The following is a 24,849-nucleotide window of genomic DNA, read 5'->3' as shown; positions in this document are numbered from 1 at the left end:
AAGACAAGACTGATGTTTGGCACTTTCCACTCTCACTCGACAGAAGAAGATAATTAGCGCCGCCCACCCACCCTGCCTCCTTTTCAGTGATTGATTTTATCCGATCTGAATGAAATCAACGATCTTCTACTCAATAGAAATAAAATTATTAGTCGTTAGAATGAGGAGAGGGGAGGGCGGGTGGGGCTAGTACTTGCTAAGATAAGACTGATTTTGGCAAATGACATATACCCCAAGTAAATATAGGGTGGGTGGGCGGGGCTAGTATTTGATAAGATAAGACTGATTTTGACACTTTGAAAATTTTCGAAAATTAGTTGAAAACATTTTCTTGTAGATTTCGATATCCAGAAGTCATTTTTGGCTTTGTTTACTTTACATCGTAGATTCTATTATTAGTTTCCACTCCCAGTCGACAGAAGAACATAATTAATTTTAGCCATTTTGAAAAAACTGTCTGGCCGAAAATTGTGAAAAAAATCGTGTTTACGTAGAAGTTATACGTCTATCGGATACAATAATTTCAAGTCGACACGACAACTAGTTTTCGAAATATTTAGTTTCAAAATGGAATTTTTAAAATATTTCAAAATCGTCATGTTTCATTTTAGCAATTTTGGAAAAATTGTAGGAATTTTCGGCAAACTGAAGCCATAACGATTTTCAGAGGATCGAAATGAACAAAAAAATCTTGTTTGCTCAATTTCAAAAGTGCTCAAGAAATCCAAAATTTCAAAACGGGTGGTATTGAAAAATTGGAATTTTTGCGAAGTTGTCTAAAATTTACAAAAAATTCTGGAAGATAGATTTCGACGACATGAATCCAAAAATAAGCCAAGTCGATAAGTCCAGTCCAAGATTGAGAGCTATAATTGAAAATTCCGGAGGAATTTTAGCAATTTTGTTAAGGAATTTATTAGTTAGTAAATAGTTAATAGTTTTTCCGTTTTATATAAAAAGTAACGCAGATATGCAACAATGTTTAATTGGTTTAATCAACCCGGCGCCTCCACCACAATCGTCCACCACACACCCAAGTTTTACATTTTATTTATAAAACAAAATAAAAACCCCCATTTACATTAATACGTTAACCACCCACGATGCTTCATCTCATACAATTTCTTCTTACGTTGTTCGATTTCAATCAACTCTTTAAATTTTTCAAACGCTTCAGCTTCCAAATCTTCAGGCGTTTCTAGTACTTCACAGACCTTTACTACTTCTTCCTCGTCTTCCTCTTGTAACACGTCCTCAATATTCTAAGCAGCCACATTGTTACCCTCATCCCCACAACCAACCCAACTCACCAGCGGCATTCCTTCCGACGGCTCTACATCAACCGGAGCATGGTATTTCGCCTCACAAAAAGCATTAAAATCGTCATGCAGCGCCTGCTTCTGCTCTTTACAAATATTAACGTGAGTTTTAACTTCGACTTGACACTTCAAAACTAAGTCTTGTTGATCGACTTGGTCTTGCTCGGATTTTTGCAGCTCTTTCAAAACGCACTTTTCGTAGTTACTTAAGACGATTCGAGCCCCTTCTTGACCCATTGCTTGTTGAAATTCGCGCGTCATTTTAGCCTGGTGCCAAAAAACATAGTACAAACCGACAAACACATCAGAAACCTACCATAAACAAGTCGTTTCTGTGTTTTTCCACCCGACAGGTAATCCCTCTCAAGTTCCCCAACTCTTTCAAGTACGTTTTATACGCGACTTTGGCAGCGGCTTCGTTAGTTTTGTAAATTTCCACAAGCCGGGCGTACTCATCTTGTCTCTCTTGGGTGTATAAATTCCAGGCTTCGGTAGACTCGGGAGGAATGTGGCCCATCAACAAAGCCTCATTAGAACGCAATGAAAGTCTACTAGAAGACCTGCGTTTTTCGGCAACTTGCTGCTTGATCAAACTTGTACTGCTTGCAATTTTGGATCTTTTGGATGCAGTTTCGTGTACTAGATTAATAAATTCAGACAAACGAAAGCCGGATCAACGACTCACCCGAAGGCACTTTTTCTTTACTGGGTTTAGCAGAAGAAGGTCGCACTTTGTCCGAGGTTCCTTTTTCGTCGGTTGTACGTTTTATCATCTTATCAGACATCGAGGATTTGTGAGAACTTCGAGCTGATTTTTGTTGGACCTAGAACATCGTTTTTACCACCACTTCGTTTTCGTTTTTTTAATACTTTATTGCTTCCAGACGACGACCGTTTTGGTTTCGTAGCAGAAACTACGCTGTCTCTCTCCATAGTTTTTTCTTCTTCAAACTTCTTGCAAATCATTTTTAGAATTTCTAGTGCGATGTTAATATCGCACACGTTTAGTAGAGTTAATTGGGTGATTTTGTTTTGTAGATATTCGTTGACTGTTCTCTCAATGTGGGCGAACCTTTCCCCACTTAGCGATTTAGCGAGGTCTTGGTGCATTAAAATCGCGTTGTACTTATTTTCCAACTTAAGCTTAGTTAATTGTTTCTAGAACTGGCGTGATTGTACTTAATCACCAGCAGTGTGTTGTTTACCTGTAAATCAATCACTTGTTCGTGCTTAACTGCTTTATCGACTCTAAGTTCGTACTTTGTGGCTTTTAAACCACCAATGAGTTCGCCAAAACGTAGCATTGAAATCGTTACTAGTAAATCTTCTCTGGACACACGAATATGACCAACGAAGCTATAAAAACACATCATTTAAATTGTTTACCGATATAGTGTCAATATACCGAAATATAGTAGCTTTTTTTAAAGAATCACCCAAATACTGGATCATCGGATTTAATCTCTGCTTGATTCTAATATGTTCAGGGATGTTAGAACACAACACTAGAAAAAATTGTTCCAGTTGGGTTTTAGCTAAATTGCCGGCCCCCACTTCTTGTGGATTTTTAAACAAACAAGAGAAATTTCCGATGGAGTCGGCTCCTGCAAGATCTATAACGTGCAGCTACACAAAACAATAATTACGTAATACGTTTGATCAAATTTAATAAGAAACCTTGCACTTTCGTATCGCGTTTTCCTGCATTTCTAGCTTCTTCATGTGGATATGAAACGTAAAAATCGAGCTACAGGAATGCGAAGGGTAGCGACTATTTTCAGAGAATGTTTTACGGCCTTCACCTGAAAAACGAAACTCGGTATTGGGTTTTTGTCCTCAAGATTCAACCTTTAAATATGGCTTTAAACGCGTCTTCCACCGTTTTAGCTTTTATTTTAACTATGTCTTTCAAATTGTGGAGGTGATTGGGACATGGTTTCAGTAAATCGTTGACTGTGGATCTGGAAAATTCCGCGTAGGACACTTGAATGCATACTTTCATGTTGTTTTTTGTTGCTTCTGCTTTCATGTGTAGTAAATCTGACGCTACTCTTGGCAGAATACCTCTATCCTAGTGTAACTAACTGATTAATAAAAGCGTTAATATCAAACGTGTGTTAACCTCATAACGATTATGCAAGTCGCTAATCGTTAAAGATTTCCCAGATCCGGTTTGTCCGTACGCCATAACGACGGCATCGTGCCCCTGCGAGACACTACAACGAAAATGACGAAATCGTTTGGAAAATCATACAGACATACTTATCTAAAACCTCAGGCATGACCCCATCATAGATCTGTTTCTGGGTGTTTTGGAAAAAAACACTATCAGTACGGAACGTCCAAAACGTGGGCATCATGTGCTCTTTTGACTTGGCCAGCTGCTGCAAGCACCGAATATAGATCGTCCTGTGATCATCGAGAATTTTTAAATAGTCCCAGAGCATCTTCTCCATCGGAAAAATTCGAAAATAAATCTTTGTGTACTTTCTTTCAGCCATTGTTGATTTCATTCACAAAAAAAGTGACAATTGGACATTAGGAACGTCAATTGTGTAACATGGAATAAATCAACTTAAAGAACTAAACCATTTATTTACACTCTACCAAAAGATGTTTATAGGAATAGGCTAAAGTACTAACGAGGCGCTGGATTAGAGGCTCCGATCACGAATGGTGGCGTTCAAGTCTCGCTCGCAGTTCGAGTATGCCATTCCCACGCCGAAGCCGCCACCTAGAAGGATGGGCCACCGTCTTCTCTTAAAAAATAACAGGGAAAAGACCGAGCCGAGGACAAGTCCGCCGCCTGGTGACAATTATAGGTTATGTTGATGACATAATACAATTACGAAAAACAAATTGTACTTGAAAGAGTTGGGAAACTTGAGAGGGATTACCTGTCGGGTGGAAAAACACAGAAACGACTTGTTTATGGTAGGTTTCTGATGTGTTTGTCGGTTTGTACTATGTTTTTTGGCACCAGGCAAAAATGACGCGCGAATTTCAACAAGCAATGGGTCAAGAAGGCGCTAGAATCGTCTTAAGTAACTACGAAAAGTGCGTTTTGAAAGAGCTGCAAAAAAACGAACAAGACCAAGTCGATCAACAAGACTTAGTTTTGAAGTGTCAAGTCGAGGTTAAAACTCATGTTAATATTTGTAAAGAGCAGAAGAAGGCGCTTAATGACGATTTTAATGCTTTTTGTGAGGCGAAATACCACGGTTGGTGAAGTGGAGTCGTCGGAAGGAATGCCGCTGGTGAGTTGAGTTGGTTGTGGGGATGAGGGTAACAATGTGGCTGCTTAGAATATCGAGGACGTGTTACAAGAGGAAGACGAGGAAGAAGAAATAAAAGTCTGTGAAGTACTAGAAACGCCTGAAGATTTGGAAGCTGAAGCGTTTGAAAAATTTAAAGATTTGATTGAAATCGAACAACGTAAGAAGAAATTGTATGAGATGAAGCATCGTGGGTGGTTAACGTATTAATGTAAATGGGGGTTTTTATTTTGTTTTATAAATAAAATGTAAAACTTGGGTGTGTGGTGGACGATTGTGGTGGAGGCGCCAGGTTGATTAAACCAATTAAACATTGTTGCATATCTGCGTTACTTTTTATATAAAACGGAAAAACTATTAACTATTTACTAACTAATAAATTGCTTAACAAAATTGCTAAAATTCCTACGGAATTTTCAATTATAGCTCTCAATCTTGGACTGGACTTATCAACTTGGCTTATTTTTGGATTCATCTCGTCGAAATCTATCTTCCAGAATTTTTCGTGAATTTTTTAGGCAACTTCGCAAAAATCCCAATTGTTCAATATCACCCGTTTTGAAATTTTGGATTTCTTGAGCACTTTTGAAATTGAGCAAACAAGATTTTTTTGTTCATTTCGTTCCTCTGAAAATCGTTATGGCTTCAGTTTGCCGAAAATTCCTACAATTTTTCCAAAATTGCTAAATCGAAAGATGGCAATTTTTGTGATATTTTAAAAATTACACTTTGAAACTGAATATTTCGAAAACTAGTTGTCGTGTCGACTTGGAATTATTCTATCCGATAGACGTATAACTTCTGCGCAAACACGATTTTTTTCACAATTTTCGGCCAGACAGTTTTTTCAAAATGGCTAAAATTAATTATGTTCTTCTGTCGAGTGGGAGTGGAAACTAATAATAGAATCTACGATGTAAAGTAAACAAAGCCAAAAATGACTTCTGGATATCGAAATCTACAAGAAAATGTTTTCAACTAATTTTCGAAAATTTTCAAAGTGCCAAAATCAGTCTTATCTTATCAAATACTAGCCCCGCCCACCCACACTGTATTTTCTTGGGGTGTATGTCATTTGCCAAAATCAGTGTTATCTTAGCAAGTACTAGCCCCGCCCGCCCACCCCTCTCCTCATTCTAACGACTAATTTTATTTCTATTGAGTAGAAGATCGTTGATTTCATTCAGATCGGATAAAATCAATCACTGAAAAGGAGGCAGGGTGGGTGGGCGGCGCTAATTATCTTCTTCTGTCGAGTGGGAGTGGAAAGTGCCAAACATCAGTCTTGTCTTAACAAATTCTAAAATAAAATAAAATTTTGAACTAAATATATTTTGTCAAAAAAATTTATTTTTATTTTTAAAACCTAGACGCATTCGTGCCAAAGTGACATTTCATGCTTCAAAAAAACTAGTATGTTAAATACAAGCGAAATGTTGGAAATGTCAAAATTTGAAAATTTTAAAGATCAAAATTTACAAATGGATAGATTTAAAGAAATGAAAAATGTATAAGAAAATTGTCAAAATTCTTCCAGTATTTTCATTTATGGCCCTCAATCTTGGACTGGGACCAACAATGTGCTATATTTTTAGTTTGAGCTCATCGAAATCAAATTTTCAGAATTTTTTGTGAATTTTTAGGCAACTTCACAAAGAGCCTTTTTTTCCAATACCACCCCTTTTAAGATTTTGAATCTTTTCTCGAGCACCTTCAAAATTGAGCAAAAGAAATTTTTTTCATCCATTTCGATCCTCTTAAATTTTTTATAGGTTCAGTTTTTCCAAAATTCGTACCATTTTTATTCTATTTGATCGACGCATAGTTCCTGGATAAACACGATGTTTTTCATAATTTTTGGCCACCAAGTTTTTCCGGAAATTTAATTATAGCTCTCAATCTTGGACTAGGACTATCAACATGTCATAGTTTTGGATTTAGCTCGTCTAAATCTATCTCCCAGATTTTTTTGTGAAGTGTTAGGTAACTTGCGGCTTCTGTTCTTCCTACCATTTTTCCAAAATCGACTAAAAAGGTAATTTTGATTTTGGAATCAAATATTCCGAAAACTAGTAGTCGTATCGACTTGGGATGTTTCTGTCTGATAGACACACAATTCCGGCGTAAACGCGATTTTTTTAATAATTTTTGGCCAGCCAGTTTTTCCGGAATCGCTAGAAATAGGTCTTTTACAAAATTTCCAAAATTTTTCGAGAATTTTCGATTAAGCCCTCAATCTTGGACTGGGACTATCAGCACGCCATATTTTTGGCCGAATTTAGAACCATATCGTATACTGCCCTTTTGCCATAATTTCGTCGGACGATTCTGGAAAAATAGTAAGAGTTTTCAAAGAAACGAGGCCGAAAGTAACTTCAGGAAGTCGAAATCTATAAAAAAAAACATCCAACGAAAGTGGTCGAAAAAACAGTGAAATTTTCATAAATCGAAAAATTCAGATCTTGAGATAGTTGTTCAAAAATCCCAAAAAAATTTGTCATGTAGGTTTCCGATTCGAAAAATATGTTCACGGAGCAAAATTTTTGAAATATTCGGTTTGAAAGTCTTTTTTTTTTTCAAAAATCCTTAATTTTGCCATAATTTCCTTGGGCGATTGTGGAAAAAAGAGTTTCCAAAAGTAACTACTGGAACCCGAAATCTACGATAAAGTATGCTTAAACTCTCGTGGGTGGTCGAAAAAGTATCGAAATTTTCAAAGTGCCTAAGTAATGAGGTTTTGAAAAATTGAGATTTTGTTGAAATGTCTAAAAATCCAGAAAAAAATCTATTTTCTGAGATGGTATGTCATTTATCGAAATCAATCGTATCTTAGCAAGTACTAGACCCGCCCACCCGCCCTCTGTTTTTTTAAAGGATATATTGTCTGCCAAAGTCAGTCTTATCTTAGCAAATACTAACAAAAAAATGAAAAACTAAAAAATGGAAGAAATAAAAAATTGAAAACACGTGAATTTGCTGATCGAAAAATTGCAAAATCTAAAAACTGAAACAATTAGTAAAAATTAAATTGTATTAATCCTAGATTCTATTATTTATCAATATAAAATCAGGGCCAATAAGAATGGAGGATAAAACGGAGTAGAGGTAAGTACTTTTTACTCTGTTTTCAATCTTAGATTCTACCATTTCTCAAAATATAATTTAAATCCCATTTTATAGTAAATTAAATAAGTCAGTGAAATAGAGAAAAGAAATGGGCCGGGCTGAGTTTGGCTTTCTTCTGAAAAGTCTTATAAGCAACCAGTAGCCCCGCCCACTGACTCCTCTTAAAATCTTCAGTCTTATCTATCAAGCACTAGCCCCGCCCACCCACCCTCTATTTTCTTGGGGAGTATGTCATTTGCCAAAATCAGTCTTATTTTAGCAAGTACTCGCTCCGCCCACCCCCCCCTCTTCTCATTCTAACGACTAATTTTATTTCTGTTGAGTATAAGATCATTGATTCAGATCGGATAAAATCAATCACTGAAAGAGGTAGGGAGGGTGGGCGGGGCTAATTGTGTTCCTCTGTCGAGTGGGAGTGGAAAGTGGCAAAATCAGTCTTAACTTATCAAATAATAAAATAAAATAAAATTTTGAACTAAATATTTTTTTAATATATTATTGTCTGTGCATATTTTTTGTCAAAAAGATATTTTTATTTTTAAAACCTAGACCCATTCGTGCCAAGGTGAAATTTTATACTTCAAAAAAACTAGTATATTTCTAACATTTCCCTTGTATATTATATACAAGGCAAATGTTAGAAATGTCAAAACTTGAAAATTTTAAAGATCAAAGTTTACACATGGACAGACTTAAATAAATGAAAAATGTATAAAAAAATTGTCAAAATTCTTCCAGTATTTTCAGTTGTGGCCCTCAATCTTGGACTGTGACCAACAATGTGCTATATTTTTAGTTTCAGCTCATCGAAATCAATTTCCTAGAATTTTTCATGAATTTTTAGGCAACTTCACTAAAGGCCAATTTTTTTCAATACAAATTAAAATTTCTTCAAAATTAAGCGAAAGAAATTTTTTTCATCCATTTCGATCCTCTTAAGTTTTTTATAGCTTCAGTTTTTCCAAAATTCGTGCCATTTTTACAAAATCGCTACAATGAAATATGACAATTTTTGAGATATTAAAAAATATGTATTTAGAAACCGGATATTTCGAAAACCACTCGTTGTATCGACTTAAGATTATTCTATTTGATCGACGCATAGTTCCTGGATAAACACGATGTTTTTCATAATTTTTGGCCACCAAGTTTTTCCGGAAACTTTCAATTATAGGTCTCAATCTTGGACTAGGACTATCAACATGCCATAGTTTTGGATTTAGTTCGTCTACATCTATCTCCCAGATAGATGATGCCCACAATCAGTACGAAACGTCCAAAACGTGGGCATCATGTGCTCTTTTGACTTGGCCAGCTGCTGCAAGCACCGAATATAGATCGTCCTGTGATCATCGAGAATTTTTAAATAGTCCCAGAGCATCTTCTCCATCGGAAAAATTCGAAAATAAATCTTTGTGTACTTTCGTTCAGCCATTGTTGACTTCATTCACAAAAAAAGTGACAATTGGACATTAGGAACGTCAATTGTGTAACATGGAATAAATCAACTTAAACAACTAAACCATTTATTTACACTCTACCAAAAGATGTTTGTAGGAATAGGCTAATGTACTAATGAGGCGCTGGATTAGAGGCTTCGATCACGAATGGTGGCGTTCAAGTCTCGCTCGCAGTTCGAGTATGCCATTCCCACGCCGAAGCCGCCACCTAGAAGAATGGGCCACCGTCTTCTCTTAAAAAATAACAGGGAAAAGACCGAGCCTAGGACAAGTCCGCCGCCTGGTGACAATTATAGGTTATGTTGATGACATAATACAATTACGAAAAACAAATTGTAAAGTCGTGCTAAAGCGTCGTTCTTACCGAATTTCAGTAATGAATCCGAAAAACACCGGTCCCATTTTCGGCCCAACTCCTCTTCCACTAGCACTTGCGTAGCCATCTTTTTTTGGGAGGTCAATCAATTTTCGTGCCAAGATGTCCAATAGTCCAATGAGGTCAGAGATATTTTCAGAATGTGTGTTTAAACGGGTTTCGAGTGCTTGCCTGGATAATCTAAAGGGGTAGCGGCAGAATTGGGGTAGATTTGCACCTTGGGTGTGACATTAGCGCACTATTTTAAATCCATGACAGGTGACAGAAGTTTTAGGGGATTTTGCTTAGTAGGCGGAGATGGTCATGTTAAAATCACGACAAAGGGGTTTTGGATGCGAAATTCGGGTTCAATCCAACTAAACGACAAATTCTCAGTCTACGTTATTCATGAATCCCGTTAATAAAATTGAAATTGAAAATCGTAAATCGTGATCGCGTCCTACAGTTAACTATGCGGTAAACGTCAAATTTTGTGTTGTCAAACACTTGTCAACGTGAGGATGAGATCACTTTCGACCACTAATTCGGGAGAGTCTTTATAAATTTTCGATAACACCATGGGTCTGTTCGGGAAAACACCAGAAAGAAACCCAAAGGACATGGTACTTGACACAAAAAAAGGCAAATCTGCGTTTGACACTAATTGTGTTGTAGGTAAACGAATGGAACTCCAAACTCAGGAAAGAAGGATACCAATTGGACCGTCAGATTAGAGGTAAGTTCGTGAATAACCCCCCTGATTACAAACTCGGTGAATCCCGTAGCTATCAAACGAGAAGAGGAGAAAGTGAAGCGCTCTCTTAAGGAAGCCGCAAAGAAGGGTGACAAAGACACTTGTAACATTTTGGCGAAAGAAATTTTGCACGCACGTCGTGCTATAACTAAAATTTATACTTCCAAGGCGCACATTAACTCAGTCATGTTGCAGATGAAAAACCAGCTGGGTAATGAATGATTTTGACACTTGAAAATTATTATTATTAGTTAAATTGTAGCTACTCTCAGAGTTGCCGGCTCTCTAGCTAAATCCACGGAAGTCATGCAAGCCATGCAGCGCTTGATCCGCGTACCAGAGGTAGCCCAAACCATGCAAAACATGTCCAAAGAGATGATGAAAGCCGGAATTATTGAAGAAATGTTGGATGAAACCATGGACACTTTTGAGGACAACACTGAAGAAATGGAGGAAGCCGCGCAGAACGAAATTGATAAAGTATTATGGGAAATCACTGAAGGTAAATTAGGTGAAGCTCCAGCTCCTCCAGTGGGAGAAAGACCGGTTGAGAAACCTGTAGAAGTCGAGGAAGAAGATGAGGAAGAAATCGAAGAAATGCAAAGCAGATTAGCAGCTCTCAAGTCTTAAGTAATGACGAACGCACTGTTGTTCTTTTAAGAGTATTTAATAACTGTATTTGCTTCACTGTGGATAAAAATGAATATTTTTTTAGTGTATTTATGCAATACTTTGTAAATAATAGGATTCTAACTGTTCACTAATGCTTGTTAAGAAGTTTATTGTTTTTAATTAAATAAATATTTAAAATGAGGATTTTAACGTCGCTTCTTTTTTTCTTGTTTTCGGGTTCGATGGTACGGTCTACGGGGGGTATTTTGAGGGGTGCTTTGCTCGGAACTTTCGTCGTCGCTGTCTCCCTGAAAGTACCAACTAAATGGGTGAAAATGGGAGTTGATACGTACTCTGGATAACCAGTTATTGTCGTCCGATGAATCCGGCATGAAAATGCAGGCAGCCAAACAGGCGATTTGGAAGAGGGCCCCCAGATAAAGACCGTACCGTACAATGGTGGCGGTCATGTCTTCGACACCGATGTTAATAGCAGCGTTCATTTTAGCGTGGTCGTGTGGCCTACGACACGGAAAACTTACTACAAGAAATCAATAAGTTGCGAATTTCAAAATGTCAACACCAAATGTATACATAACCTCAATCCACGACTATTAAGTTACCGTTGTTCGAATAAATCTTTTCATACTCATAGTTTGCTGTTTACTTTGTGTGTTGGTGAATTGTACAAATTGCTTTATTATAATATTATGTGTTTAATTAATAAAAGAGAAAAAAAAAACACCAATGTTACTTTATGTTGGCAGACCTGCAACAGTTGGTGCAGTTGTCTTTATGCTCAAAATTATCCAATGAAAATTATTCGTAAATTTTTGAAAATGGTCTCGTGGAGCATAAACCTGAATAACTGAAAACAACTTTATTTGTAAATTCGAATCACAAGGTAATAATACACAAAGTTTGGATGAAATTATCCAATCAATAATAAATAAATATGGCACAAATAAATTAACATATAATATTTTATAGACCACTGAATAAAAAGAATCTTAAAGTCTAGCGACCACTAACCAACTAGTATAACTTTTAAAATTTCAGTAGGCTCTATGAGTATTACTTACGACGAGTTCCGAAAACCGAAAATAAGCATAAAATTTTCTGGGAACTCCCGCTTTTGCGTTTAAAAATTCAAGCTACTCTAACAATCCACTTGAAAAATTTCAATATGAAACTGGATTTATCGAAACCGATTCAGCTATATTCTATCCTAAGAATGTGACTAGAAGAATCATGATTGAAAGTAGAACACAACAAACGTATTTCCACATAAAAACAACAGTCGAAATAAGGCGTAAAATGCGTGGAATTATACAAACATTACGGATATGTATAAATACAACAAACAGACAAATAACATGAGTTATGTAACTTCTATATGCTATATTCACGTGTTAACGGTATTTATTTATTTGGAAATTCTGGCCAATAATTAATGTGATAACGTTGTGTTGTTCCCTCGAATAGTCGGTCTAGCCAATTCGGCAGACCGTCCAGTAGGTTTTCTTGAAGCAGAAGTTCCTCTTCTGACTCGGACGACTCGGAATCGAAGCCGATAAACGTTCCGCTCTCACAGTCTTTCTCGTCGAACTTTTTCGTTATTTTGGCTCTGTGCTTGCTTTTTGACTTGCGCTCGGTGTGCTTGGCGTGGAACATACAGAAGTATTTTCTGTGGCCGTTCAGCGACAGCACTGTACCGACGCAATTTCGAGGATTAATGTTCAGTTCACGCTCTTCTGGCAAGGACAACTGAAGTAGCTCCTTATACCAGCTAAGGCCACGTTCAATGTACATATAGGAAAACATCAATGTCTTATTTCTATAATAATAACAAAAAATAAATAAATTAAAAAGAGTTAACAAGCAAATAAAATGACTTACTTTCGGTACGGCCATACCGATTTGTGGAAGGGTGGAATTAATTGTTGGCGCGACTGCATGTCCAATACCAGTAGAATTGTTCGACAACCGGGCTTTAAAAGTCTCACTAGACCGTTGTACTTTTCTGCACGCAGTTCGTGTAGACGCAATTCCGGCTGGTAGGAAGGATTCGAGCTGTCATTGTTATTGTTTCCGGATTTTGCTTTGGCTTTTTGTTGCTGAATGCTCTCTTCCTCCAAACGCCTAATAACAAAAATAAATATTTTTATGTTTTAGTTGTGCAGTGGTACCACCCAAAGCTGGAGGGGCAACGCCAACTCTGACTCGTTTTATTTTCGATTGAACGTGACCGATAAAAATAAAAATATCAACGAACATACTTGAAAATATTTATATAATTTATCGAGATTTTATCTGTATCACTGTTTTGGTTTAATAAAGTTATGTAATTACATGAGTACGATCTGTACAAAATTTGTGTCAATGACACTTCAGAGTTAATTCAAGTAAATGAAAAAGATTTTAGTATTAAAATATGCTCGAAACGGGTGGAAAATTTATCCTGTCGTAGACAAAAGATGCAAATTAATGACAGTTGAAAGCAACTACTTATAAGTATAAAATTAAAATTTATTGCTTTGTGGAAACATTATAGAATAAAAAATATTTGTAAAGGCACCACTTCTGCACGATGTTTTTCTAAAAGAAATACAGAGTTTAGCATGTCGTACTGTCCTCATTAAACCCATTCTAGTCTATTTAGTATTCTCGATAATTTAAACCTGAAAAAATCTCATCTATAACAACACTAATAATATTATTGCAGTAAATATTATCTCCGACAAAAATGCCATACAAAAGAGGCAAAAAGGGCGACTGAAAAAACAGACATAGTACCGGCAATATAAAACGCGAAAAAAGGCAGCTAAATAAAATTAGACAAAAAAGGCAAAAAGATAACAAAAAAACATGCGACAAAAAATGTGAGTAAAAAAACCGTCAAGTGTTTAATACAAGGGGCAGCAATAAACCAGGTGAAAAAAATTACTGTTTTCCTACAGTCATTTATAAGCCAGCAAAAAAATGTAGGCTGTTAAAAAAAACGCTAACCGTAATTTTTTGTTATACTATTTGCTATAAGATTTTTTATTTTATAAGAAAAAAATGAGAGAACGGGTGGGTGGACGGGGCTTAGTTTTTCTTATAAGCAAGTAATAGCCCCGCCCACCCACCCTCTCTTCATTCTAGTGATTACTCTTAATATTGTTCAGTCATTTATCAAAATCAGCCTTATAACTTAATTAATACTAGCCCCGCCCACCCGCCCTCTATTTTCTTAGAGGGTATCTAATTTTCCACAGTTAGTCTTATCTTAGCAAGTACTAGCTACGCCCACTCGCTGTGTTCTTATTATAACCTTTCATTCGGACTAGAAAAAATGAATCACTGAAATGAAGGTGGGGAGAGTGGGCGGAGTTAATTATATGTTCTTTTAGAAAGTCCAAAAAGGGCCACAAAATAAAATCCGATAAAAATGGGCAAAAATATCCGAGAAAAAATGCGATATAAAAAAGAAGACATAAAAAAGGCGACAAAAACTGTGACAAAAAAGGAGGGAGAAAAAAAAAACGAAAAAGAGGCATAAAAAGGGTCAAGAAAAGCCATAAAAAGAGTCAATAAAAAAAGGCGACTAAAGAAAATCCAACAAAAAAAAAAGGTGAAAAATGTCCGACAAAAAAGGTGACAATAAAAGTTGAAAAGGGGGTAAAAAAGTGTCAAAAATGGAACAAAAAAATTGGCGATAAATATCCAACAAAAAATGGGAAAAGTAACAAGAAAAAAAAGACAAAAAAATCCACCAAAAAAAAAGATTAAAAAATTCTGTCAAAAAAAATGCCTGCAAAAAAGAGGCAGCAAAAAAGTCCAAAAAATAAGCCACTCAATAAAATCCTATCAAAATCGGTCAAAATATCCGTTTTAAAAGGGGACAAAAAAAAAACAGTCGGAAAAAATTGCCATGAAGGATTAAAAAAAGGCGATTACACCAAAAACTCCAAAGCCATCGGAAAAACGGCGACAAGGAAAAAAGGTCCACGAAAAAGGCGACCATGAAGATCCGACAAAACGCTTCAACAAAAAGGTGAAAAATATTCTGTTAAAAAGAAGGATAAAATAGGGAGGGAAATGACTTCACAAGAAGAGACAAAAAAAGAGCGCACGAAAAAAATAAAAAAAAGGAACAAAAAAAAAAACAAGCAAAAAAATACACAAAGAAAGGGGGTAAAACGCGAGACAACAAGGGATAAAAACGCGTAAAAAGCGACTACAAAAACAATCAAAAATGTCATAAAAAAGGCGACAGAAAAAGGGGACAAAAGAGAAGGCGAAAAAAAGGCGAGACCAAAAACAAAATAGACAAAAAAAAATATAAATAAAAATTGTCCGACAAAAAATGCGATGAAAAAGGCGACAATAAACACGACAGAAAGTCCACAAAAAAAAAGGCGATTAAAAAAATCTCGACAAAAAAGGTCCACAAAATGTGTCAAAAAAGACGTCAAAAAGTGCCGTTATATAAAAGGGGCAGCAAAAAAACAGGTGAAAAAAGTTAAACTTTTTCCTACAGTCATTTATAAGCAAGTTATAGTCCCGCCCACCCACTCCCTCTTTATTCCAGTGATTACTCTTCATATTGTTCAGTCACTTACCAAAATCAGCCTTATCTTAAGAAATACTAACCCCGCCCACCCGCCCTCTATTTTTTTCTCACGATTTTATTCTGTTCAGTTCATGAGATCCACGTTTCATTTGGACTAGATAAAATGAATCAGGGAAATGAAGGCGGGGTTAAATATATCTTGTTTTATGGAGCGAGAAAGAGAACTAATAAAACGTCGGCTGTTAAAAAAAAGCGCTAACCATAATTTTTTGTTATACTATTTGCTATAAGATTTATTTCTTATTTTAGAAAAAAAAAGAGAAAACGGGTGGGTGGGCGGGGCTAAATTTAACTTTTTCCTATGGTCTTTTATCAGCAAGCAATAGCCACGCCCACCCACCTCCTCTTCATTCCAGTGATTACGCTTAATATTCTCTCATTTTCTCGGAAGGGATCTCATTTGCCAAAATCAGTCTTATCTTAGCAGGTACTAGCCCCGCCCACCCACCCTCTCTTTTCTTACAGGGTATGTCATTTGCCAAAATCGATCTTATTTTAGCAGCTACTAGCCCCGCCCGCTCACCCTCTCTTTTCTTAGAAGGAATGTCATTTGCCAAAATCAGTTTCATTTTAGCAGGTACTATAAGACTGATTCTTGCTAAGATAAGACTGACTTTGGCAAATGACATATCCTCTAAGAAAAGAGAGGGTGGGTGGGCGGGGCTAGTACCTGCTAAGATAAGAGTGATTTTGGCAAATCAAAAAAAAAAAAAAAAATCCCCTACGAAATTTAATTAAAGTATTATAAGAAAAGACACTAAAGGTTTCAAAGCACTTTCAAATTCTTTCCAAATAGGAATACCTAGAACCTTAAAATTGTTTTAAATTTTTCAAAAAAAAAAAAAAAAATCTTATCCTAGCTAGTAGTTGCTGAAATAAAACTGATTTTGGCAAATGACATATCCTCGTAAGAAAAGAGAGGGTCGGTGGGCGGGGCTAGTAGCGGCTAAGATAAGACTGATTTTGGATAATGAGATACATTCTAAGAAAAGAGAGGATAGGTGGGCGGGGCTAGTAGTTCCTAAAATCAGTTTATGTTTGTTGCCCTAAAAAGGTGGATTTCAGTCACTATTTTTTGCGACTCCCGAAACTCCCGTATATAACGTACTGAAGAGTTAATCCGCTATTTTCCAGACACCCGGTATATTTGCTTATCTTCCAAAAAATTGATGACGAAAAAAAACGATTAAAAAAATTCCAACACAAAAAGAGGCAGCAAAAAAGTCCAAAAATAGGCTACTCAATAAGTTCCTATCAAAATCGGCCAAAATATCCGACAAAAAAGACAACAAAGGTGAAAAAGAAGCCTTAACTTAAGAAATACTAGCCCCGCCCACCCGCCCTCTCTTTTCTTAAAGAATATCATTTGCCAAAATCACTCTTATCTTAGCAGGTACTAGCCCCGCCCACCCACCCTCTCTTTTATTACAGGGTATGTCATCTGCCAAAATCGATCTTATTTTAGCAGGTACTAACCCCGCCCACCCACCCTCATTTTCTTAGAAGGGACCTCATTTGCCAACATCAGTCTTATCTTAGCAGGTACTGGCCCCGCCCGCCCACCCTCTCTTTTCTTAGAAGGTATGTCATTTGCCAAAATCAGTTTTATTTTAGCAGCTGGTAGCTAGGATAAGACTGATTTTGGCAAAAGACATAGCCTCTACGAAAAGAGAGGGTGGGTGGGCGGGGCTAGATTTTGCTACGATAAGAGTGATTTTGGCAAATGACATATCCTCTAAGAAAAGAGAGGGTGGGTGGGCGGGGCTAGATCCTGCTAAGATAAGAATGATTTTGGCAAATGAGATACCCTCTAAGAAAAGAGAGGGCGGGTGGGCGGGGCTAGTTCCTGCTAAGATAAGAGTGATTTTGGAAAATGAGATACCGTCTAAGAAAAGAGAGGTTAGGTGGGCGGGGTCAGTACCTGCTAAGATAAGATCGATTTTGGCAAATGACATATTCTCTAAGAAAAGTGAGGATGGGTGGGCGGGGCTAGTAGTTTCTAAAATCAGTTTATGTTTGTTGTCCTAAAAAGGTGGATTTCGGTCACTATTTTTGTATGGTATATTTGCTTATCTCCTCCAAAAAATTGATAACGTAAGGTCAAAATTTGGCCGAATAAATCCTATCTAAAATGTCCAAAGGCGACAAAAGGTGTCAAAAAAGGGGGAAAAAAAGCAAAAAATATCCGACAAAGAGGGAACAAAAAAAGGAGGGAGAAAAAAGGTCACTAAATAAAATAAGATAAAACAAGGCACAAATATCCCACAAAAAATGCTATATAAATAAGAAAACACAAAAAAGGCGACAAAAGATGTCAAAAAAAGAGGATAAATATTCTGACAAAAAGGGGTAAAAAAACACACGTAAAAAATTTCGGACAAAGAGGGAACAAAAAAGGGGGAGAAAAAAAGCGGAAAAGAGGTGCAAAAAGCGCCAAAGTCAACAAAAAAAGGCGACTAAAGAAAATCCAACAAAAAAAGGTGAAAAATATCCGACAAAAAGGTGACAATTAAAGTTGAAAAAGGGGTAAAAAAGGGTCAAAAATGGGACCAAATATTGGCGATAAATAACAAACAGAAAATGGGAAAAGGAACAAGAAAAAAAGACAAAAAAAAAAAATCGCAAAAAATATGATAAAAAAAATCCGACAAAAAAAGAGGCAGCAAAAAGTCCAAAAAATAGGCCTCAATAAAATCCTATCACAATCGCCCAAAATATCCGACAAAAAAAGGAGACACAAAAAAAGCGACTATGAAGACCCTACAAAGTCAACAAAACGCTGCAAAATGGCGGAAAATATCTCATAAAAAAAAAAAACGATAAAAAAAGGGGGAAAATGCCTTCAAAAGAAGAGGTGAAAAAAGAGGCGACAAAAAAAACAAAAAATCTACAAAAAAACACGAAAAAAGTTCACAGAAGTCAAAAAAGGGAATAAAAAAAAAACAGGCGAAAAAAATCCGACAAAAATGCAAAAAAGACACCTAAAAGAAATAATGGGGATAAAACGGGGGACAACAAAGGGGAACAGGAAAAAAAGCGATAAAAAAGTACGGATAAAAAAGCGTAAAGAGGGACAAGAAAAACGAACAAACATTCCACAAAAAAGAGAGACGAAAAAGGATGAAAATTGTTCGACAATAAATGCGATGGAAAGGGGGCCAAAAAAGGCGACAATAAACATGACAGAAAGTCCACCAAATAAAGGTGACTAAAAAAATTTTGTGGACCAAAATGTGCCAAAAAAAAAAACACCAAAAAATAGCGTTAAATAAAAGGGGCAACAAAAAAAAAACAGGTGCGAAAAAAGTTTTTTCCTACAGTCATTTATTTGCAAGCAATAGCCCCGCTCACCCACCCCGTCTTTATTCCAGTGATTACTCTTCAAATTGTTCAGTCACTTAACAAAATCAGCCATATCTTAAGAAATACTAACCCCGCCCACCCTTCCTCTATTTTGTTAGAGAGTATGTAATTTTCCAGTCAGTCTTATCTTAGCAAATATTAGCCCCTCCCACACCCCTCCTTATTTTCTTAAAGGGTAAGTCATTTACCAAAGTTAGTCTTATCTTAGCAGGTACTAGTCCCGCCCACGCGCGCAGTTTTCATTCTAACGATTTTATTTCTGTTCAGTATGAGACCCACCTTTCATTCGAACCAGATAAAATGAATCAGTGTAAATGAAGGCGGGGTTAATTATATGTTCTTTTTTTTTGTAGAGCGAGAATGCGAACTAATAAAATGTAGGCTGTTAAAAAAAAGCGCTAATCGTAATTTTTTGTTATACTACTTGATATAAAATTTATTTCTTATTTTAGAAGAAAAAACAAGAGAATGGGTGGGTGGGCGGGGCTAAGTTTAACTGTTTCTTACAGTCTTTTATCAGCAAGCAATAGCCCCATCCACCCACCCCCTCTTCATTCCAGTGATTACGCGTAATATTGTTCAGTCGTTTATCAAAATCAGCCTTATCTTAAGAAATATTAGCCCCGCCCACTCGCCGTCTCTTTTCTTAAAGAATATGTCATTTGTCAAAATTAGTCTTAATAGATACTAGCCCCGCCCACCCACCCTCTCTTTTCTTACAGAGTATGTTATTTGCCAAAATCGATCTTATTTTACCAGGTACTAATCCCGTCCACCCACCCTCATTTTCTTGGAAGGGACCTCATTTGCCAAAATCAGTCTTATCTTAGCTGCGACTAGCCCCGCCCGCCCACCCTCTCTTTTCTTAGAAGGAATGTTATTTGCCAAAATCAGTTTCATTTTAGCAGCTACTAGCTAGGATAAGACTGATTTTGGCAAATGACATCCGCTAAGAAAAGAGAGGGTGGGTGGGCGGGGCTAAATCTTGCTAAGATAAGAGTGATTTTGGCAAATGACATATCCTCTAAGAAAAGAGATGGTGGGTGGGCGGGGCTAGATCCTGCTAACATAAGAGTGATTTTGGCAAATGATATAGCCTCTAAGAAAAGAAAGGGTGGGTGGGCGGGGCTAGATCTTGCTAAGATAAGAGTGACTTTGGCAAATGAGATACTTTCTAAGAAAAGAGAGGGCGGGTGGGCGGGACTAGTTCCTGCTGAGATAAGAATGATTTTGGACAATGAGATACCTTCTAAAAAAAAGAGAGGATAGGTGGGCAGGCTAGTACCTGCTAGGATAAGACTGATTTTGGCAAATGAGATCCCTTTAAGTGGATGTGGGTGTGTGGGCGGGGTTAGTACCTTCTAAGATAAGATCGATTTTGGCAAATGACATATTCTCTAAGAAAAGTGAGGGTGGGTGGGCGGGGCTAGTAGTTTCTAAAATCAGTTTATGTTTGTTGTCCTTAAAAGGTGGATTTCAGTCACTATTTTTGCAACTCCCGAAACCCTCGTACATAACGTACTGAAGAGTTAATCCGCTATTTTCCAGACACTCGGTATACATATTTGCTTATCCCTTCCAAAAAATTGATGACGTCAGCAGTGCCGAAACCAAAGAATATTTAGGTATAGGCGAACCTTGCGTTATGCGCCCCCCCAATTTTACAGAACAGTTTTATTTATATTTTTTAAGTATGCAAAACAGATACTATGATAAAATATAAAAAAAAAGAAAAAAAATTCAAGATTATACATGTAGGTATACATATAATATGTATAAATCTATAAATATTATGTAAGTTCAAAATAAAATAAACATTCAAAAACCTGTCGCACCGGTTACATGTTTCTGAGCTTCCGTTCAAAAAAAAAAAAAATTAATATGACATAATTCTTAGTATAGTTTTGGAAATTTCATTCTACCCTATATAATTTTATTGACGATAACGAGACGGACAGTAGTACAATGGTAAGAAATATTTATGGCTCACACCATTTCACTCGAATTTGTCTGAGAACATTTGGCAGGTAGTTATACTCATAAAATAATGGTCATTTCCGTTCATAAGTAACGATGGTCCCTGCTAGGACCTGGATTATTCTGGTTTCCATCATCTGGGGATTACCGACACCTGACAACTTAAGTTGTAAATATCTCTTGCTATTGTACTACTGTCCGTCTCGTTATTGCCAATAAAATTTTATAGGGTACAATGAAATTTCCAAAACTATACAACATAATTTTTGGACGAATTTGGCGCCCCTTGTCGTTGGCGCCCCTAGGCAAGGGCCTACTTGGCCTATAGCTAGTTTCGGCACTGGACGTCAGCTCAAAATTTGGCCGAATAAATCCTATCTAAAATGTGCAAAGGCGACAAAAGGTGTCAGAAAAGGGGTAAAAAAAAAGCAAAAAATATCCGACAAAGAGGGAACAAAAAAAGGAGGTAGAAAAAGTCCACTAAATAAAATTAGATAAAAATAGGCCAAAATATCCCACAAAAAGGGGATAAATGTTCCGACAAAGAAAGGGATAAAAAAACACAAGTAAAAAATTTCCGACAGAGGGGACAAAAAAAAGGGGAGAAAAAAAGCGGAAAAGAGGCGTAAAAAGCGCCAAGAAAAGCGACAAAAAGTCAACAAAAAAAGGCGACTAAAGAAAATCCAACAAAAAAAAAAGGTGAAAAATATCCGACAAAAAGGTGACAATTAAAGTTGAAAAAGGCGAAAAAAAGGGTCAAAAATGGGACGAAATATTGGCGATAAATAACAAACAGAAAATGGGAAAAGGAACAAGAAAAAAAGAGAAAAAAAAAAAATCCGCACAAAGACGATAAAAAAATCCGACAAAAAAAGAGGCAGCAAAAATAGCCACTATGAAGACCCGACAAAGTCAACAAAATGCTGCAAAACGGCGGAAAAAAAAAACGCGAAAAAAGTCCACAAAAAAAGGGAGACAAAAAAGACGAAAAATATTGGACAAAAATGCGAAAAAAAGACACAAATAAAAGGGGTAAAACGGGGGACAATAAAGGGGAACAGAAAAAAAAACAGAAAAATGTGCAAAAAAATGAATACATTAGAAACCACAAACGTAGACCATCCGTAATTTTTTAAGAAAAATTTATCTTAAAAATTTTAAGTGAAGTCATCGTTTTTGGAGTGATAAAAAATTAACGATTTACTATCTTCATGGTAATTGTTGAGTACTATCCCCAAAGAAACCCGTTGGATCTAAGTACCTACTTTACCACAGTATACTTAAATTCGACTTTCTTAAAGTAGTGCGGTGACTTCAGGTAGCAAATTCTTATTAATTACTCAAAATCAAAGTCAAATTCATCCTGAGCTATAACATTCAACTTATGGTCCTTCGAGCCGGATCAGCGGCTTTATCAAACCTCATATTACGACGCATTTAATCTTTAACCACAACATTTGGAACGACGGGAACAATCTTAGCTTCCAAAATTTTAAACTTTCAGACAGGTCAATAACAACAGACCTCCAACCTTCCTTGAGCTACTTCCCGCGACATAAACACCGTTACAGTGTACAATGACCCAATCTTAACAACAATACAGTTTCCATAAACGAACCCACACAACTATTTTACGCTTTTTTAACAACTACATGACGCAACAAACACAAAAGAAAATACTCACACTAAATACGCCATAAAATATCCAACCGCCAGTATAAAAATAATCGTTCCAATAATAGACAAGGCTGGTAGAATCTGGTCCTTGCCTAAATCGTCATAAATCGACTCAAGGAAAGTCCTAACTCGTGCGACAATCCGTCCAATGATCCCCTTCGCGTGCTCGTCAAACAAATCGTTAACGAACGCTTCATACGTCAAAGCTTCACTCGATCGCAGCAACCTGCTAATCGTGCTGTCCAATTTTTGCGTAGTCTGATTCAAATTCGTCTCCCACTCCCACTTGTCAGTTATCCACTCGTACTTGATGTGCGACGTGTCTCTGCGCCACAGAATCACAATCCGCAGCAGCGGTTCCACAAACTCGCCTTCTGAAAAAATAAATTGTAGAAAAGACACAGAAATTAACGAACGCTACCTGGAATTAAAGAATTCACGAACTCCGCTTGCTTGTCGTGGTAGATGTACGCAAAGCGCACTTTCTCGGTGTTGTAGGGCGAGTTTTGTGCGTAAATTCTGAAAGATTGGCGGTGAGGATCGTGACTGGAGGAGGTTTTAGTCACCAGAACGACGCACAAGCGCTTGCGGGGTTTGTTCCACTCACAGGGACATAAAGCATCTAAAACTTCCTATGAAGAACGAGTTAATAAGTTGGGAATGGACACAGAAATGTGGACTACCTGAGAAGACAACCTTGGAAGTGCAAGGTACTGATTTGAGGACACAATATGGTGCAAAGTGGAAGTCGGTATGTCTTTCATTGACAAACTAGCCATGGGGGAGGAAGTGTTCTCGTTGAAAAGCAACACCGTGTCCATGTCTTGTGGAACCTGATACTTGCGCCTGATTTCTTGAGAATCTACAAAGCTTAAAAAAAATAATAAATTAATTAATTTAAAAATTCAATCAAAAACGTACCCAAAGGCAACCCTATGTCTGAAATGGTAGGCAGTGACTATATACCGCAACCGCGTGATTTGTCGTGGTTCAAAAATCAACCCGCGCACTCTATTATCCTCCCAACCATTCAAAAACTCCCCCACATCGTCATTCTTCAATTTCGGAACGAGTTTATATGGCAACTTATTCCTAAGAAATTCTACAACCCAAAATCAATACTATAACACAAAACTAGTCTTTTTCAAGACTCACCAATAATCTTCTGAACACTAGTAATTGTCTCTTTGTAAACAAACACGTTTCCATCAAGCACTAACACAATGCACGGTATACTATGTATATTAAGGCGCCTTGCTAGCAGCGACTCTTTCCCTGAATGAACGGTCACAAAATTCACACCCAATGGTTCCAATTTGTCGATCAATTTGCGGCAGTATGGAGCAGTTTGAAGGCAAGCGAAACACCAATCAGTGTAAAAAAATATTAAATGAGGCGTCTTCTCGCTCTTTGGAACAATTAATTTGTCATATTGCCTGCAACGAAAATTGTAATTGATTTAATAAATCGTGACCACGGTACCTCGCAGTTATCGACAACTTGTGAAAAAACGTTATGTCGTTCTCCTGAAAGTTGAAATGAGCCCCGTGGGAGCCGAAAATGTCGTCAAAAGCGTTATTGGTTTGGAAAGGGGGGTGCTCAGGTTTGTTGTAAAAATCATCCTCTGTTATTCCTTTATCGTCGTACTTTTTTCTGCGTTCCGGGTCGGATAACAACTCGTAAGCTTGTTTGATGCTGACGAAGCGCTCCTCAGCTGATGGGTCCTTGGTTTTGTCCGGGTGCCTGACAAGAGTGGGTGAGGGTTCTAATGGGTCTGCAAAATCGTTTCTTACCATTCTTTCGCTAGTTGTTTGTAGGCTTTTCTTATTTCCACTTGACTCGCCTTTCTATGTACACCCAGAATTTCGTAGGGGTTACCTAATTCCGCTAGTGCATTTAGTAGTAAACAAACGGAAATATAACCACAATATATCCAGAATTTGGACATCCATTTCATTGTCACTTAGAACTCATATAATGTCTGAAAATGATTCAATTATAACACATATACGAAAATCGGAGCAAAAATCATGAAAATATTGATTTTTCACAGGAAAACTGTCAACCGTCAAACGGAGTTGTCACCGCCGGGATAACAAAAGTACGCAATCCCGCGATGCGTCTTTTTGTAAAAAAATTCCAAAAATGCGGATGAGTGTAATCACGTCTTAAATAATTATTTACTTTCCGGAATCAACACAAACTGCTTTATTATATTTGTATCGACTTTATTATCTTGACCCACTTTTGACCACGTTTAACCAACACGAAAAACATCGAAGTCGGCCGACGCACAACTGCATAAAACAAATG

The 24,849-nt window shown here is 37.0% G+C and overlaps 5 protein-coding genes across 8 annotated transcripts; 1 reads left to right on the top strand and 4 right to left on the bottom strand.

Moving 5' to 3' along the window:
* Nucleotides 1-1,082: 1,082 nt before the first annotated feature.
* Nucleotides 1,083-3,891, bottom strand: LOC135133964 (kinesin-like protein KIF9). The gene is made up of 11 exons (XM_064062533.1): nucleotides 3,582-3,891; nucleotides 3,442-3,535; nucleotides 3,168-3,390; nucleotides 2,997-3,121; nucleotides 2,725-2,945; nucleotides 2,525-2,675; nucleotides 2,190-2,477; nucleotides 2,005-2,143; nucleotides 1,636-1,958; nucleotides 1,311-1,586; nucleotides 1,083-1,262 (listed from the first exon to the last, which is right to left on the bottom strand). The coding sequence occupies exons 1-11, from the start codon at nucleotides 3,830-3,832 to the stop codon at nucleotides 1,083-1,085; spliced, it is 2,271 nt and encodes a 756-aa protein (XP_063918603.1). The 5' UTR covers nucleotides 3,833-3,891.
* Nucleotides 3,892-9,229: 5,338 nt separating this feature from the next.
* Nucleotides 9,230-9,830, bottom strand: LOC135137010 (MICOS complex subunit MIC10-like). The gene is made up of 2 exons (XM_064066546.1): nucleotides 9,545-9,830; nucleotides 9,230-9,460 (listed from the first exon to the last, which is right to left on the bottom strand). The coding sequence occupies exons 1-2, from the start codon at nucleotides 9,621-9,623 to the stop codon at nucleotides 9,309-9,311; spliced, it is 231 nt and encodes a 76-aa protein (XP_063922616.1). The 5' UTR covers nucleotides 9,624-9,830; the 3' UTR covers nucleotides 9,230-9,308.
* Nucleotides 9,831-10,007: 177 nt separating this feature from the next.
* On the top strand, nucleotides 10,008-11,103 carry LOC135136980 (charged multivesicular body protein 3). Its single transcript, XM_064066505.1, has 4 exons — nucleotides 10,008-10,158; nucleotides 10,211-10,271; nucleotides 10,321-10,500; nucleotides 10,552-11,103. Exons 1-4 carry the CDS (start codon nucleotides 10,114-10,116, stop codon nucleotides 10,917-10,919), a joined length of 654 nt encoding a protein of 217 aa, XP_063922575.1. The 5' UTR covers nucleotides 10,008-10,113; the 3' UTR covers nucleotides 10,920-11,103.
* LOC135136991 (protein anon-73B1) lies at nucleotides 11,054-11,651 on the bottom strand. Of its 3 annotated transcripts, none has more exons than XM_064066524.1 (3): nucleotides 11,496-11,651; nucleotides 11,255-11,442; nucleotides 11,054-11,209 (listed from the first exon to the last, which is right to left on the bottom strand). In XM_064066524.1, exons 2-3 carry the CDS (start codon nucleotides 11,402-11,404, stop codon nucleotides 11,108-11,110), a joined length of 252 nt encoding a protein of 83 aa, XP_063922594.1. In that variant the 5' UTR covers nucleotides 11,405-11,442; nucleotides 11,496-11,651; the 3' UTR covers nucleotides 11,054-11,107. The 3 variants fall into 3 exon arrangements, with proteins under 3 accessions (XP_063922594.1, XP_063922603.1, XP_063922586.1); XM_064066533.1 differs by having other exon boundaries at nucleotides 11,501-11,651; XM_064066516.1 differs by lacking the exon at nucleotides 11,496-11,651 and having other exon boundaries at nucleotides 11,255-11,489.
* Nucleotides 11,652-11,766: 115 nt separating this feature from the next.
* On the bottom strand, nucleotides 11,767-24,792 carry LOC135136955 (dnaJ homolog subfamily C member 16). Of its 2 annotated transcripts, none has more exons than XM_064066458.1 (9): nucleotides 24,330-24,792; nucleotides 24,019-24,279; nucleotides 23,692-23,972; nucleotides 23,458-23,638; nucleotides 23,220-23,406; nucleotides 22,958-23,168; nucleotides 22,544-22,910; nucleotides 12,801-13,043; nucleotides 11,767-12,738 (listed from the first exon to the last, which is right to left on the bottom strand). In XM_064066458.1, exons 1-9 carry the CDS (start codon nucleotides 24,491-24,493, stop codon nucleotides 12,324-12,326), a joined length of 2,310 nt encoding a protein of 769 aa, XP_063922528.1. In that variant the 5' UTR covers nucleotides 24,494-24,792; the 3' UTR covers nucleotides 11,767-12,323. The 2 variants fall into 2 exon arrangements, with proteins under 2 accessions (XP_063922528.1, XP_063922536.1); XM_064066466.1 differs by having other exon boundaries at nucleotides 22,544-22,907.
* Nucleotides 24,793-24,849: the final 57 nt, after the last annotated feature.

The sequence above is a fragment of the Zophobas morio genome, unplaced genomic scaffold, assembly GCF_036711695.1.
Source record: "Zophobas morio isolate AGI-343-1 ecotype UQ-CSIRO unplaced genomic scaffold, CSIRO_AGI_Zmor_V1 ptg000004l, whole genome shotgun sequence".
NCBI classification, from domain to species: Eukaryota; Metazoa; Arthropoda; class Insecta; order Coleoptera; family Tenebrionidae; genus Zophobas; species Zophobas morio.
Note: the sequence above shows the minus strand (reverse complement) of the source record. Positions and strands in the feature narration are given on the sequence as shown.